The 13,715-nt window shown below is 45.7% G+C and overlaps 1 protein-coding gene across 11 annotated transcripts in view; it reads left to right on the forward strand.

Moving 5' to 3' along the window:
* Positions 1 to 13,715, forward strand: part of ARHGAP9 (Rho GTPase activating protein 9) — a 921,400-nt gene that overhangs the window by 673,206 nt on the left and 234,479 nt on the right. For 10 of the 11 annotated variants that reach the window (XM_085654614.1, XM_085654612.1, XM_085654617.1 and 7 more), the window contains one exon: positions 12,726 to 12,779. The exons of the other annotated variant lie outside the window; for it this stretch is intronic. In XM_085654614.1, coding sequence (XP_085510740.1) covers positions 12,726 to 12,779 — 54 coding nt within the window. The remainder of the gene's footprint in view (positions 1 to 12,725; positions 12,780 to 13,715) is intronic. 11 annotated transcript variants of the gene reach the window in all.

A 13,715-nucleotide genomic window follows, 5' to 3' on the forward strand; every position in this document is an offset into this window, starting at 1 on the left:
GAATAAGACGCGGAGCCACATGATGTCACCTACTGACATGCAAGGGAATTGCTGAAGAAAATTCACTATATCCAGTCTGGCATCAGGGCGTATTCACAAGAAAGAAAGCTGAAAGAGAAACTCAAGTACCGTTGGACATTCCCATTTGGCCTTGGCTATGAGTGGCAGAATAACTTCATCCTTTCACAGATTGACACCCTACTGCCCAACTCCGAGATGTGTCTCTGCCATATCTTGCAGAGGAACAGACAGACCACAACCCCCTAGAAGAAGCCGATTTTGAGCCAAACCAGTCAAAAAGGTAGGAGAAGCCCTGCACATACCAACAACTTCAGAAGAGGATCCAGGCCAACCACGGTAGGATGTACCTTCTTGAACTGTCTTTGCTTTCTCCTTTTTTGTGGTCTCCTCCATTTGTATGTTGTCTTTGGGTCCTAGCTCTTTCATTTTGTGGTCATCTTGCACTTATAATCTCAGGTCCACGGCCCTTCATATGGGGCTAAAGACTATGTTCACCTTTGGAAAATTTGTGTTTTGCCGTGCTTGGTCTCCTTTGAGGCTTGTAATGACCCTGTGGAGTTCACTGGTATAGTGATCCACACTTGGGCGGGTGGCCTGGCTGCAGTGACATCACCCCAAGTTTACACATTGGTCTCTTGTTCCTTTGTATCTTTTTCTTTCGTCTCCACTGTTTCAGGGTTGTTACATGTTTCTTTAGCAAATGATAGGCCCTAGGATGTAAGATTTATAGACAACAATTCAGGTGCACAATGTCGACCTGTCTGTTTCGGGTCCAGCATACTGACCCCTTCGCAGTTACCTGCATTTATCGTATTTCGCTAATGTTCATATGTTTCTGATCTTAGTGTTGGGTGGGATTGGAGGAGTTCTTTGGTCGATAGAGAGGACAGTCTTTTGAGTTCATATAAAGGTCGTATTATTGGCTGGTCACCCAAGGGGTACATAGGTGGCATGCAGATTGGATCAGAGGGGTATTCCCCTGGCTTATTTCTAGGAGACCCTGACTTGACAGGCAGCAATATTTACAATTTATTCATTAAATGTAAGGGTCTAAATTCTCCTAGTCAGCGCTCCAAAGTTTAGTGCTGTCTGCAAAGGCCGCTATGACATAGGTATAAGAGACATACCTTATATGCGTGATGAACATTGCCTTAAGCATAAACAATACTCTTATGGTCTATGTTCCTCCACGACTACTAAACATAATGTCTTAGCTCTATTCTTCTATAATGGTCTTGCCTTTCAGTCTTGGGCGCACAAGACAGAGAAAAAACACCATTACATTATAGTGACCAGTACACTGCAAGGCAGACCTCACACGGTGGCGACGGTCTATGCTCCTAACACCAACCAGATCTCATTTTTGTGTTCCTTTTTGGACATTCTGTCGAATTTGGCTACTGGGGACATTACCCTCTCCGGTGACTGCAACTCAGTCTGAGAACTAATTTTAGATAGAACACCAAAATGGAGATGGAACAAGCTGCCCTCTCACAATCTATTTGACCTTGGGAGACATGGGGCTTAGAGACCCTTGGAGAGCAAGTTATGAGAACCACAGAGATTACACCTTTTTCTCACATGTATGCAGGACCTGCTCCAGGATAGACTACATTCTACTCAACAATGCATTCATGCAACATATCTAGGAGATTGTAATCCATTCGATATCCTTCTCAGATCGTGCCCAAGTTGAGCTTCATCTGTAATGGATCTTGAGACCACAGGCCTCTGGGAGATGTATTTTTCATCCGGCAGTGCTGAGATACCCAGTCTTGAGGTCAGATATGCGCGCTTGTGTTACTGATTACTTTGCACATAACATACTTCAGGACACATCCTGGGCCTGCACCTGGGATGCTTTTAAAGTCGTTATACAAGGTCATTGCGTCACCACTGTGGTGGCAGTCCGGAGGGTGTGTCAGATGGAGAGATCTCGTCTGCTTGATCAACTCTGTGAAGATAAGTTCAAGCATAAACACAACCCATCACAAATATTTCAGAGGGGGATAATGACACTTAGAGGTAAATTAAATACTTTATTTTTTTGTTTAATCGTTTTTTTGTATCATATACAAGAAATACAACAACATATTGACAAGTAGTGCTGTAAACAATGTTAATGTTAGATGAACTTGTTAAGCGCTTGAATACCCATGGGTGTCTTGGCTCTGGCTACTGTGAACGTAAAAGAGAAACCTGCGGAGAATAAAATACCTATAAAGAATTGAATAACCAGGTCTAGAGAGCTTTTCTGAAAGCTAGAAGATTTGTGGAAAATTTAATATGAAGGGGATGCTTGTTCCAGAAAGTGGAGGTGCCCAGCACAAAGCTGCTGCCTCCCCACAACACACGTTTGTATTTAGGCAGATTCACAGATTTGGCTGTGGAGGATCTTAGAGGCCTGTTGGGAATGTACCAATTGAAGCTGTTCTTCAGGAAAGTTAACCCTTGATCACGTGGAGCCTTGTATGTGATGCAGAGAGCCTTAAAAACAATTCTGGGCTTGATCGGCAGCCAATGAAGTTTCTTCAAATGTTTGGACACCGATTGGTGTTTTGGAATGTTGAGGAGAAGGCGGACTGTGGTATTTTGTATCGTTTGTAGCTTTATAATCACATGTTGATGAGCATTAAGGTAAAGTACATTGCAATAATCAAGTTTGGAAATTGCAAGAAAGGTAACTAGTGATTTTTGTAGAGATGATGGAATGAAAAGAAGAAGCTTTTTTTATCAGCGTCAAAGTATAGACCATTTTGGAAGAGACTGCATTGGCTTTATCAGTGAGAGAGCGCTTATCATTTATCAAGACACCCAGATTGTGGGCTCTGCTGACTGGCGTAGGGAGAGGGCCTAGTTCTTGGGGCCACCGTGCCGTAGTCCAGAATGAAGAATGAACACCAAAGAGCAGGACCTCAGTCTTACTTGAATTAAACTGGGGGCAGTTGTCAGACATCCAAATACTGACAGCCTGCATTAAGCTAGAAAAGCTTAACTAGAATGGGAGCAACAGAGCCTATAATCGTACCAAGTTCTCTCATGCATCTGGCTTTCGAGTGGACAAGGCCCAGCCCACCGGAGCATGGAGAAGCGCACAATCACCAACCAGCTTCTGGTCTTCAGTAGACCATAAAAAAACATAAAACAGTGCATATAGCAGTTCATCCCCATTTAGAGTCCAATCCCACAATGGCATCTTCCCATTGTCGTCTTGGCGCTTCCTGCTCGCTACACCACCATTGGGCTTGGCAATACAGCGACGGCCCTGCCTGGGGGAAACTGCGGTGCCCAAAACTGGCCAACTCGTTCCCTGAAGTCAGATCAATTACTGAACCACAACCTGGAGCTCTGACCCTGTCCTTCTGCTGCACGGGAACTGTATGGAGTTCTCACTGGGAAGTAGGCCTCTCAATAGCTGAGCTACTGACTAACTCTACGCATACCGGAAATGCCACCCGCCTGTAATAAGAAAGATCGCACCATAAAGGATATGCTCTCTTGATCAGCTGAGGGTGGCATAGGAGACTCGCCACCCTCTGTAGAGGTGTTGAAGCCCCAGGATCAAGTGGGAGGAGAGGAACCAGTCATTCACTCCTTCATCGAATTGCTTTTTCTGTCACTCAAAGAAGACCTGCAGTCAGTTAAAAGGGACCTGTTGCAGGACATCAAGGAAATCAGTTGAGATTTCGATTCAGTGGACGACCTTGTCGCCCCCTAGAGGAACGAGGAAACTTCCACCTCGACAACCAACTGGACCCCAACGCCACATCCCTCCTGGAGAACCTCGACAACATTGGACTCCGCCTAATCGTGACCGAACCAACGCACTCAGCAGGACACACCCTCGACCCCCTCTTCACAACAGGAAACTCCATCACCTTCAGCCACACCACCGATGTCCCATGGACTGACCACCGATGCGTCCACTGCACCTTCAGAACACCCACCATCCACAGACACCAGCACCTGCTCCCACGAAGAAACTGGACCAGAATCACTGACGACCAGCTCACCTCCTCACTCAGCAACTCCACCCCAACCATTGCGGTAACCGACGACCCCAAACCCGCAGCCCGAACCCTGCACAGATCTCCGACAGCGCCAACGCCATAGCCCCCCTCAAGAAAAACAACACCACCTATGCCAAGAATGCCAGATGGTTTACCACCGAACTTCGAGAGTCCAGACGCCCTTGCCGCTGCCTCGAAAAGGTCTGGGGGAACACCAAATCCACAGAAGCACACAACAACTTCAGAGCCGCTACCAACGCCCACCACCAACTCACCAGAAAAAACAAGAAAAAAAGCGATTGAAGACAGAATCCCCACACACGCACACAACAGCAAAGAAGTCTTCCACATCATCAAGGAGTTCGCCCAACCCACCAGCGAATCGACGGACATTCCTTCCTCCCAAGACCTCTGCGACAAACTCAGCACCTTCTTTTACCACAAAATCAAGAGCATCTACAACAACTTCGACGAAGACAACCAACTCACTGAACCCCAGCCAACCACCCGACACCCTGAAGCCAGCGATTGACAACTGGACAGCCCTCACCACTGAAGACTCACTGAAGACAATCAAGTCAATCCACTCCGGGGCCCCCACGGACCCCTGCCCCCACCACATCTTCAACAGAGCCGCCGACACCATTGCACCCAAACTCCGCCAAACCATCAACCACTCCCTGGCGACCGCCTCGTTCCCTGACGACTGGAAACACGCCGAGGTCAAGCCCCTCCTGAAGAAACCCTCGGCGGACCCCACCGACCTCAAAAACTACAGACCCATCTCCCTGCTCCTGTTCCCAGCAAAAGTCATCGAGAAAGCCATCAACAGACAATTTGCCACATTCATCGAAGAGCACAACATCCTTGACTCCTCCCAATCCGGCTTCAGAAAAAAACACAGTACGGAAACCGCCCACCTCGCCACAACAGACGACATCCGCACCCTACTGGACAAAGGAGAAACAGTAGCCCTCATCCTCCTCGACCTCTCAGCGGCATTCGAAACAGTCTCTCACCGCACCCTAATACGCAGACTCCTCGACGCAGGGATCCAGGACAAGGCCCTCGAATGGATCCGCCCCTTCCTCTCTGGCAGAATGCAGCGGGTCAGACTCCCCCCTTTCCTCTCGGACCCTACACCAACTAACTGCGAAGTCCCTCAGGGGTCCTCCCTCAGCCCTACGCTCTTCAACGTCTACATGGCTCCACTCGCACCCATCGGCAGAACCTACGGACTCAACATTGTGTCATACGCAGACGACACCCAACTCATCCTCTCCCTATCCAATGAACCCAACACGGCCAGACACAACTTTCGAGAAGGCATGGGAGCCGTCGCCAAATGGATGAAAAACAGCTGCCTACAACTAAACACCAACAAGACAGAAGTACTCATCATGGGCCCAAACCCCGACGCCTGGAACGACACCTGGTGGCCCCCCGCCCTCGGAAACCCGCCCACCCCCACGGACCACACACGCAACCTGGGAATCATCCTGGACTCCGAGCTCAACATGGACCGCCAGATCAACTCCGTTTCGTCCTCCTGTTTCCACACCCTCTGCCTCCTATGTAAGACCTTCAAATGGATCCCCCTCGACCGTCACTCACCCTGGTCACCAGCAGACTCGACTACGGCAATGCACTCTACGCCGGAATAAACAAAAACCTAACCCGCAAGCTACAGAACATAGAAAACGCCGCCGCAAGGCTGGTCCTCAACCTGCCAAGACACTGCCACTGCCAAAAAGCATACATTAGGCCCAATATAAAGAAGGCCTCTTTAGATCCCTCAGAATTAAAACACTACCGCCCAATCTCCTGTGACCCACTACCATCCAAAATCTTGGAGAAAGCCATGAATCTAGAACTGACAGAATATTTGGATAGCAGTAACATTCTGGACTCCACACAACATGGTTTTCGCTCCCGGCACTCCACCGAGTCAGTTTTAATCATGGCCACAGAAGAGATCCGCAAAGTGATGGACGGGGGAGGCAGAGCCACACTCATCTTGTTAGATCTGACTGCAGCCTTCGATACTGTAAATCATGCGGTACTGCTGCAACGATTGAAGGCTGTGGGTATTGAAGATGTGGCTCTGACTCTACTCACATCATTTTTCACAGCACGAGAACAACTGATCCACTGGAATGGCCTGCAATCTGGAACATTCCATCTCCCTTGTGGAGTCCCACAGGGCTCAGCCCTGTCGCCAACACTATTCAATCTATATGTCAGCCCCCTGGCACAGGTAATTAAAGATCATGGCATAATGTTGGCATCGTAAGCTGACGACACTCAACTAGTGGTCTCTGTAACCCAAAGTGTCGGGCTAACAGCTGAGAGGTTCATCAATTGCCTTACAGATGTAATGGCATGGATGAATTCAAACTTTTTAAAGATAAATACAGAAAAGACTGAGGTCTTAGAGTTTGGGCATCTTCCTTCTGTATGGAGCCAAATTTGGTGGCCACCAGAGGCAGGAACCTGTCCAGTCCCGGTGCCAAAGGCCAGGAATCTGGGATTTATGCATGATAAAGACCTTAAATTTGCCTCACAAATAAATCAAGTTACCTCAGCATGCTTTTTCACATGAAAAACCCTGCGGAAGATTCTACCCTTCATTCCTTTGTCACTTCGGAAAACTGTGGTCGGAGGTTTGGTTTTGTCCAGAATCGATTATTGTAATGCTCTTTATCTGGGAGCTGGCAAAGGACAGATCAAAAAACTTCAATCACTTCAGAATGCTGCGGCTCGGATACTACATGGCTTACCTAAGTATCACCCGACGTCAGCGACGATTAAGGAACTACATTGGCTCCCAGTCCGTCAGAGAGTGAACTTTAAAGCCTTATGCTTATTGCATAAGGCAATATATGGAGAAGGGGCTGCGGACATCCAAACTCTGTTTTCTGTATACCAGCCCCAACGTTCTCTCAGGTCTGCCAATACAGGATTGGTCTGTGTTCCCAGAACAAAAAGAGTTAGATGGGGAGGAACTGGGTTCGCTTACCAAGCATCCATCTTGTGGAACTCCCTCCCTGAGATAATCAGGTTAGAATCAAATAGGGCCTCTTTCAGGAAAAAAGATAAAGATTCCACAACAAGATACCATCCTAGAGGTTAACTAGCCCCCCTGCAGCTTGCACTCTCGAGAACTAGATTCACACCACAAAGGGGAATGCTTACTAAACTACAAGCGGAGATAATGCAGTATATCTGGATGTGGAAGACACCCCGGATGAGAAAGGAACCTAATTATCTCCTGCCCCAGATGGGGGGCCTGTTCATGCTAGATTTGCTCACTTACTACAGAGCAGCCCAAATAAGAAATGTAGTGGAATGGTACCAACCAGAATCAGAAAAACACTGTCTTTTTCAGGATAGGGCGGTGGCTGGCCCATCCCTATGGAGGGTCCCTTTTCTACCTCGGGCACAAAGACCTCCAATCCTGTAGCGTTCCTCAATTACACGAGCAACATTGGAGGCTTGGGACCAAATTAGCACTGGGTGTTGCCTTACGACCTTCCCCTCCCCTATTACGCCACTGCTCGACAATCCAGACTTCACCCCTGGGCCTGTCCCATAGGCCTTTGCGCGATGGAGATGAACAAAGTGCCATTCAATGGGCCCCATGTTTGACGAGAAGGGGATTCTCCCATTCCACCAACTCCGCTCTGACTTTAATATCCCAGAGTCTGAAAGACTCGTCTATTTGCAACTACACCACTGGTTACTACACCATGATAACAAGCCCAACGTGCATAGACACCTCACTTCATATGAGAAGTGGCTACTTGCTAAAACATCTGCGACACGGCTTACATGGGACCTATACTCCTTTCTGATTCAACATAACAGGCACATGTACAGGGCGGGACAACAAAGGTGGGAGCGCGACTTGGGAAGACAATTGAGAGATCAGGAATGGACAAATATATACTATAGGGCTAGATATACAACATGTAACACATCACTTATGGAAACCCTTACCAAGGTAGGCATGTATTGGTATTTCACTCCCTCTCGATTGCACAAAATAATCCCCAACCGCAGCGCCGACTGTTGGAGAGGCTGTGGAGAGAATGGCACCTTGGTGCTCATCCTCTGGAATCACCCTCTACTTAAGGCCTACTGGACACAGGTACTTGACTAAATAGACTCGCACCTCCACACGCAGATCCTGAGATTCCCAGCATATACCCTGCTGGGTCTTTCCAGCCCCCTTAACTAATCCCTTAAATCCAGATGTGGCAGACAAATAGGCCTAGCCCTAGGAGCTTCAACCCAGAACATACTCTTGCACTGGGGTACAACACATACAGCCACGGGGTTGGTTACATCGTCTATGGCATTTCCTGGGAATGGAGAGAATCTCCTTAACACTCGTAGACCAAGGAGCCTCTTTTGTGAAACAATGGGGCCCCTTCCTGTTGATCCTTTCTCAAGCATTTCGAGAATTGACATGCCTAAAATATCTACACTTTTGCACTTGGCAAAGATAGGGGGAGGTCCCAGCCCAGACACAGCCTTGTAATGTGGATCAGTACATTGCAACACTTCATATCTAAAGCGAAATTTGGTGGTAGGGATTAATGTTGGGATTGTATTATAGTCTTAGTTATATCTTTTGATTTAATTTTGAAATAAGATGTAAATTTGCCTTTGGGCTATGTCTCTTGAGACTGTCGCAATTGTATTGAGTTCATAAGTACATCATGGTAAAAGTTCATAAAGAAATTTGAACCTAAAATGAATATTTACTCATAGGTTTTATACCTATTCCAGGTCCTCACGATTGCTCTCCCTTCATCCTTCCTCTCTGAGCTGCATTCGCTGACATAACAATTTATTTGGCGAGTTCGTAATGCCACCTTAAGTCACAAAGTCTAATGGCTTGTCTAGGCGAAGGGAGGAAAAGCCCTCCCAGATTTTGCATTCTATTATAAATTATCTCAACTGAGAGTTATTGTTTACTGGTCCATCAGAGCCTCTAGGAAACATTGGGTCCAAATGGAGTGGGCAGTGGTTGACACGTTCCTTTGGATCTAATATGGAAACCTCGGGTCTGGCCCACCCAAAGCCTACCTCAGCACTCCTACCAGAACCTCACCGGAGGTGTGGGACTCCATTACTCAAAGATCATTGGACACATTGTTTCTGACACCACATACTCCTATTCAACGTAATCCAACTTTTACTCCAGCCCAACACCCGTGCCATTTTGACTAATAGGAGACTGTTTCTCCATCTCAGACATGTTTTGTAATCAAGAGGTCCTCTCCTTTAAAGGGTGTAAGCGGAAGTTCTGCCTCCAGGAAAATGAACAGTTTCATTAAACCCAATTGAAACACTGGTTATGCATCCACACATGTATACCGTGTATGAAAAATTTGTGAAGTTGGCCAAGGAGTCAAGAGGTAAAATATCATCATTGTTCATTATTTTACTAGACATGGTAACTTCCTGTCCCATCCGTTATGATTCCGCTGGCTGAAAATTGCATACGCACACCCACACACACACACACACACACACGCACACGCACACACACACACACACACACACACATATATCAGACTCTCAGTGGAAGTTCCTCCTGCGGGACATAGCCACAAACTCCCTCAGCATTATTGATAGGGAAGAACACTATGAAACTGTATTTGATTGGTACTGCTATCCCACAAAGCTTAAGAGGCTCTTCTCCAACACTAGTTCTTTCTGTTTTTGAGACTGAGGGATGGAGGGTGCTTATGTTCTACTAAACCCAATAGACAGAGATGGTTACAAATAAAAGGCTTGCCTTGCCTACACCTCTAGTCATCTACATTTAGTTGCGGTCGTGGCCTACATGAAGAACAGGGAACACAAGATCCCTGTAGTCAAAGCATTTATGAAGGATCTTAAAAGGTTCATACCTCCCAGGATACCTCCAGGGTAGGTGTGGAACCTAAGCGTAGCCCTTACCAGACTCATGGGTCCACCCTTTGAACCAATGTATTCCTGTGCCCTCCTGTTTCTCACCTGGAAGGTGGCCTTCCATGTGGCATTTACCTCTCTTACATGCATTAGCAAGCTGCAAGTGCTCACCATACAGGAGCCATTCACCTAGGTCCGCAGAGATAGGGTAGTTCTTGAGAACAGTCCTAAATTCCTTCCAAGATGGGATCACCCTTCCATCTCAACCAAACAGTAGGGCTCCCAGTTTTCTTTCTGTAACTAGACTCCATTGCAGAAAGTGTTTTTCATACTTTGGGTGTGAAATGGGCTCTTTGTGTGAAATGGGCTCTTTGTGTACCACATTGACAGGACAAAGCTATTCTGTAAATCCGTCTCCTTTCCAAAGCCCCAGAGAGGTCATTCCATTTCCAAAGCAGGCATTGCCAGGAAGATAGTCAAATACATTCAGACATATTATCACAAGGCAAAAAGGGTTCTACCTGCACCACCTAGGACACATTCTACCTGTAAAAAGGGTGTGATTATGGCCTTCCTAGGAAACATCCTGCATGTAGAAATCTGTAAAGCGACCACCTCATCAACTTCACACACCTTTACTAAGCATAATTGTTTGGACATCCTGGCCTGTCAAGAGGCCTTACTAGGCCAGACGATGTTGAGGACATTATTTCAGACATCTGCATCTCTCACATACTAGCCACTGCTTGCTGGAAGATTCTGCAAGACAGTCTATACCAAACGTGTATCTGCAGCCACACATGCTACGAACAATAAAACGTGATCATCTGTTTGTAGCATGTGGTGATGTAGATTCTCATGCACCCACTCTCTTCCATGGAGGCATGTGGCTCTCTCACATATTTCTTTCTTTCACTTGTTCATTCACATTTCATACATAATCTCACCCATTGTGCGAAAAACAATCTAACAGTCGGTGTCCATGCATAGTGTACACCAAGTAAAAGAGTCACAGCGCATCTCGTGACTCCAAATACTTCTTTGAAGAAAAACAGCTTGCACACATCTGAGCCCAATGCTAGATGGCAGGAAGATGCTATGCATGTGAATCTACAGCATTACACACCTACGAACAGATGCTTACAGAGTAAGTAGATTTTCCTTCTCCAAAAATGCTATCCTCGCCAGATGCATAGCCAGCCTTCTCACTCTGCCTGTTATTAAATACTTGCAAAAAATCTTCTCCTTAAACATTTATCTGAAAAATAACTGAGATGAAGTAGATACCATGCGGCTAACCTTGCTACCTTGAAGTAGGCTTAGCTCAAAACTGAAGCAACATTTTAAGGAACAGTCATCTATTTTAGTGGGTGCCAGACTTAAACTGTTTTTGTGTAGTTTTTCATTTTCAAATAAAAAAAATGTAAACTGGGAAGTAGAAAATATTATTGAAATAAAAGCTAATACATTTTTGAGTGTTTCTGTAGTCCAGCCTGACAGCCAAGAATTATTTTACAGTTTTGATTCAGTGGAGAATAAACTAGCTGTAGAACACTTGTAAAAGGTAAGTAGCTGTTCCTTCATAAACTTGTTGCAGTTGAATTTTCTACTTACTACAAACCGTTTTTGAAGTACTGTGGGGCATATTATCAAGAAACGGCGTTAAAATTCTGCCGCTAAAGCGGCGATAATGGGCTTGATAATATGCCCTTGAGAATTCTAATAGAAGCCCATGTTCTGGTGTCAACATGGGCTTCTATTGGAATTCTCTGCTGCATATTATCAAGCCCATTATCGCCGCTTTAGCGGAAGTTTTCTGCCGCTAAAGCGGCGATCATTTTAACTCCGTGCTTGATAATATGCCCCTGAATGTTCCCTAAACGTGGCGTTGGTCTTTATCTGATCCATGAAACGTTTAGTCACTTGCAAGGTTATTTTGAGTTAGGCGGGCTATACTTTTTCTCCATTGGGGCTGTAGAGGCATGTACTCCGTTTCCACGGTGAACTATAGCCCTCTATATTTAGAGATCTCTGCCTGCCTGACAGAGATCTTTATGTCATCTCTCTCAACGCATTATACTTTCACTGATGCCTTGTTTGATGCTTTCGCTCAGCAAATATTTAGGGGCATATTATCAAGCACGGCGTTAAAATTATCAACGCTTTAGCAGCAAAAAACTGCCGCTATAGCGGCGATAATGGGCTTGATAATATGTCCTTGAGAATTCCAATAGACGCACATGTTGACACCAGAATATGGGCTTCTATTGGAATTCCCAAGGGCATATTATCAAGCCCATTATCGCCGCTTTAGCGGCAGTTTTCTGCCGCTAAAGCGTCGATAATTTTAACGCCGTTTCTTGATAATATGCCCCTTAGTTTTTTTAAAACCATGGCAGATGGTCTGACGAAGTTACACCAACAGCCCGATGTAAGTCAGGCTGTCGTGTGAGGTTTATGTAGGCAGAGACCTAACAAAATACAAACATAACAGAACTCTAAAAATAGAGATGGACTGTTAGTTCGGCAGACATGGTACTTAGTCATATCTGTGGTGGTGTATCCTGTCTGCCATACTCCAAATAACCCCTACATTCTCTTGAGTGTTAGAGGGCTTCTCCCTCCTAAAGTTCTGTGAAATGTTCATCACGTATCCTACAAACATTTCCTCTTGAAGCTATGCGAAAAATATAACTCTTCAACACCAATTGTTCCAATTTACTTTTTTCTGAAAGTGACAAAAAAGTCCAATTACCTGTTATTTTCCAGAGAGGGCAGTGACATCTGATGGACGATATGTGTTCCCGGAAAAGAGGCCACAAGGTAGCTATTTGACCACTTGTTTCGTATGTTCAGTGTTTCCATAGGTTTAAGTCTTCAGTATAGCATTTCGTCCAGAGCTTGTCCAGTTTCAGCTTTTCATGTGTCATTGTATGCTGTGCCTTTATTATTTCACCTACACTGTCTGCATTTTCTTGTCTGCAACCAAGCTTCTCTGCTAACATGCATGATGTTACATTTTTTTTAATGAAATCAGTGTATTTGGGAATCAGGTGATATGGTTCTCTTTGTCATTTTTGATGGAGTGAATGAGTCCCGAAAGACCAATCTGAATATCTCTTGCTGGGAGCTGGTTCCAAAATTTGAATTATTTTCACTCTAGCTAAAATCACATTTTAGCCGGTTGAAAATTGACCTAAAGCCCCATTTAGAGGAGGACATTAGGGAGTCCCACCCCAAAACAATCCAGTCCTTGGTCTTTGCACCTGCCAACATAGCTGTTCAATTCTGAGCCCTGTATATGGCAGAACTTCCGCCGGTGTGGAAATCCTTTTATTCACTATTGGGCTGGTTAGGCACTCCCATTAAAAATAGTGGAGGAACAGCCACATCATTGAGTGGAGTCAGGTGTTCCACCAGGTATGGATCTAGGGGAGTAAACTTTGGGAAAGACAGCCATGGAAATTGTGGCAGACTGTCAAAGGTAAATATAGTGTACCTAGGATACAGTAATAGACCCTCAGCTTACAAGGAGGCTAGACACGTGCAATGGTAGCTAACAATGTATCCCCACTAACAGGACGTTTTCAGATCAAATCATTGCTAATGGAATTTCCAGTATCCACCCTGTGTATTGGGCTAATGTTTGGGAGAATTTTCCCCACCAAGGTGGCTCCTCCCATGGCAGAGACATTGACTGGTGGAGAAATCTTCAAGGTCAGTACAGAGAAATTAGAATACATCAAATAGTCTACTGCA

The sequence above is a fragment of the Triturus cristatus genome, chromosome 4_1 (assembly GCF_964204655.1).
Source record: "Triturus cristatus chromosome 4_1, aTriCri1.1, whole genome shotgun sequence".
Taxonomy (NCBI): Eukaryota; Metazoa; Chordata; class Amphibia; order Caudata; family Salamandridae; genus Triturus; species Triturus cristatus.